Genomic DNA, 3,151 nt, shown 5'->3' on the forward strand with positions numbered 1-3,151 from the left:
AGCAGGACGAGTACCTGCCCGTGTGGGGGGAGACCGGTATGTTGCCTCTCACAAGGGGGCCCCCCTCCCCGTGGCTCCGGGCCTCAGCCTCCGTTGGGGGGCTCCTGGGCTCTACTGTGGGCCTGAGGCAGGGCGTGGGCTCTCCTTGCGTCCTCCCAGCATCTCGCCATCTCCACCTCCACTTGTGGCTACCTGACTGCCACACTCACATTACCCTGGCTCCCACTTCCCGGCTCAGTTACTCTCCAAGGTAACCAGCCATCCCTTTCCATCCGTGGCTACCATTCACTCTATAAATAACTCCGTCTCTTCTTGGGCTGCCTGCCGTCTGTCTGGTCTCAGGGGCCTTGGGACAGAGAGACGTGGGGGAGAAGGGAGAAAAGGAGGGGGAGAGATGGAGAGCCTCTGAGACAGTGAGAAATAATTTGAAACACCGAGATGCGTAACTGAAGCCAGGTAAGAAAAGAAGTATGTAGGATTCAGGGGTCATCAGGGTAGCACGGGACTGGTGAACCCAGAAGGAGGCTGAGGATGGGCCAGGGGCCCTTGGACTAACTACCCTCCCCCAGTCTCAGTGTATGTTGTGGTTATTTCAGGAGAGGTAGGATGCCCCCAGCTCTGAAGGAGGTTAGGGAGTAAGAAGCCCTCCCAACATACAGCCCTCTCATTCCCCTAGATGAGACGTCCTTCGAAGCGGGCATCAAAGTGCAGATCCACAGTCAGGATGAACCTCCCTTCATTGACCAGCTGGGCTTTGGTGTAGCCCCAGGGTTCCAGACCTTTGTGGCCTGTCAAGAGCAGCGGGTGAGAGGGCCACAGGAGGCCGGTCCCAGGGTGGGTGGTTGCAGGCTCATGATGGAGGTGGAGTGGTGGGCAATCAGTAGTGGGAGGGACGGGGGAGCTAGGGCCTGGGTAGCCATCTGACTAGTCAGAGCATGAATGATCTAACGAAGGGGATGCTCCGTAAACTCGGAGACCCTCAGAGGCTGCACAGGGAGAGGGGGCAGGACTCCTGAGTTCTGCATCGTGTCAGACAAGTCCATCAAGGTGACTCGGGGAGAAGTCCCCACACCCCCCAGCTCCCCGGCTCTCCCAGCAGCTCATCTACCTGCCCCCGCCCTGGGGCACCTGCAAAGCTGTTACCATGGACTTGGATTTCTTCGACTCCTACAGCATTACCGCCTGCCGCATCGACTGTGAGACCCGCTACCTGGTGGAGAACTGTAACTGCCGCATGGTGCACATGCCAGGTCAGGCCCCAAAGTTCCAAACACGGTCCTGGGCCCCTCAGCCTGCACTGCCCTTCACCAGCACCCCATGCATGTTAACCTCCTGGCAACATGCAAGCAAGACCAGCTGGCTTCTCTCCACCCCAGTTCCAGCCCCAGTCCATACCCATATGGCTCTTGCCTCTCTGACCTCGATTCCTGCCCGGACCCACGGGGATGGGTCAGAAGGGTCCAGGGGGTATGGACTTTGGGGTAGGTCACTTCCAGGACAGACTGGGGGCTGACTATTCCTACCCTCCCACCCTCTCCCAGCTTCCAGCTTTTAGGCCTTAGGTACCACCAGCGTCACAAGACCCCTTTAACCTCTATCCTGTGCCACTGTCTTTTCTCCTCTCTAGGGGATGCCCCATACTGCACTCCAGAGCAGTACAAGGAGTGTGCAGATCCTGCCCTGGGTGAGCGCCCCTGTCCCAGGGAAGTCTGCGGGAGGGAAGGAGGAGCTGCCAGCCATATGCACAGGGGTTTCAGAGCAAGCTCCCAGAAGCTTCAAATCACTCCTGGATCAGGCTTCACCTGAACTCTCCTGTGTCTGACTTTAGCAAGGCTGGGAATAGCATCTCTAGAGGCCCCTGTGGAAAATGAACAGGGGTCATCTGAGAGGGGTGGACTTCATCTGCTCCCATCAGCACCTCAGCTGGTTGACCCTGGAGGGCCCTGAGAGGATGAGATATAGGATTAAGAAATATCCATGGAGAGGCTGGGTGAGGATCAGCACAGGTGGGCACAGGGCCGAAGTGAAGGACAAGTCAGAAAAAGAGGAGGGGGCTCGGGCGTCCTTTGGGCAGGGCCAGGACGTGCGTGTCGGGAAGGCGCTGGCAGAAGGGCATCACTCAACTGGCACCTCTCACCTGGCTGGCACAGACTTCCTGGTGGAGAAGGACCAGGAGTACTGCGTGTGTGAAATGCCCTGCAACTTGACTCGCTATGGCAAGGAGCTGTCCATGGTCAAGATCCCCAGCAAAGCGTCAGCCAAGTACCTGGCCAAGAAGTTCAACAAGTCTGAGCAGTACATAGGGTAAGGGCTCTGACTGTGAAGGGTAGTGGACAGACTCTGATGGGGGTTGGCAGACAGGAGGAAACTGAGATAACGTGGGGGAGGCAACCAAAGATTCTGAGGTGGGCATGGAGGGAAGATCAAGCCAGAACAAGCAGGAGAAGCACCCCTTTCTCTTTCCTCCTCTCTTCATCTTCATTGCTGTAACGGATCACCTCACAATTGCTGGTGCGTGGAGCGTCTTTTCAATTACACCATCGCATTTAATCCTCACTCTAAAAGGCAGGTATCCACATCAGCATCTTGTTTTATAGATATTGGAGACTGAGATTCAGAGAGGATAACTTGCGAAGGTCACCCAGCTAGTAAGCCACGGAGATGTGACTTGATCCAAGGTCTCCTCTCCCAACCCCTTTGCAGGGAGAACATCCTGGTGCTGGACATTTTCTTTGAAGTCCTCAACTATGAGACCATTGAGCAGAAGAAGGCCTATGAGATTGCAGGACTCCTGGGTGAGCTGCTGATGGCACCTGTCCCCTTCCCATGCCATGGGCATGGTGTGACACGCTACCACCCGAAGCACGCTGCTCACCTCCGTCCCACAAGGCCTCCTCACCTGCCAGCCCCAGGGGCCTTCCCCTGCCCCAGTGAGCTCTGCCGCTCCCACTGTGTCCTGACCCCACTGACCTCCCTGTGGGCCCCCCTGCAGGTGACATTGGAGGCCAGATGGGTCTGTTCATTGGGGCCAGCATCCTCACTGTGCTGGAGCTCTTCGACTACGCCTACGAGGTAAGTGGGGGCGGGGCGCCTGCACGGGGCCACGGGAGGGGCGGGGTTCAAGCCCGCCCAGCCGCCCACCTCCGCTCTT

The 3,151-nt window shown here is 57.7% G+C and overlaps 1 protein-coding gene across 3 annotated transcripts in view; it reads left to right on the plus strand.

Moving 5' to 3' along the window:
- Positions 1-3,151, plus strand: part of ASIC1 (acid sensing ion channel subunit 1) — a 23,935-nt gene that overhangs the window by 19,298 nt on the left and 1,486 nt on the right. For 2 of the 3 annotated variants that reach the window (XM_007452283.1, XM_007452282.1), the window contains 7 exons: positions 1-36; positions 677-804; positions 1,100-1,250; positions 1,628-1,684; positions 2,151-2,304; positions 2,704-2,795; positions 2,993-3,072. In XM_007452283.1, the coding sequence (XP_007452345.1) occupies positions 1-36; positions 677-804; positions 1,100-1,250; positions 1,628-1,684; positions 2,151-2,304; positions 2,704-2,795; positions 2,993-3,072 (698 nt within the window). Of the gene's footprint in view, positions 37-676; positions 805-1,099; positions 1,251-1,627; positions 1,685-2,150; positions 2,305-2,703; positions 2,940-2,992; positions 3,073-3,151 lie in introns of all 3 variants that reach the window. The other variant, XM_007452281.1, reaches the window with a different exon arrangement.

This window comes from Lipotes vexillifer, unplaced genomic scaffold, assembly GCF_000442215.2.
Source record: "Lipotes vexillifer unplaced genomic scaffold, Lipotes_vexillifer_v1.1 scaffold422, whole genome shotgun sequence".
Classification (NCBI taxonomy): domain Eukaryota; kingdom Metazoa; phylum Chordata; class Mammalia; order Artiodactyla; family Lipotidae; genus Lipotes; species Lipotes vexillifer.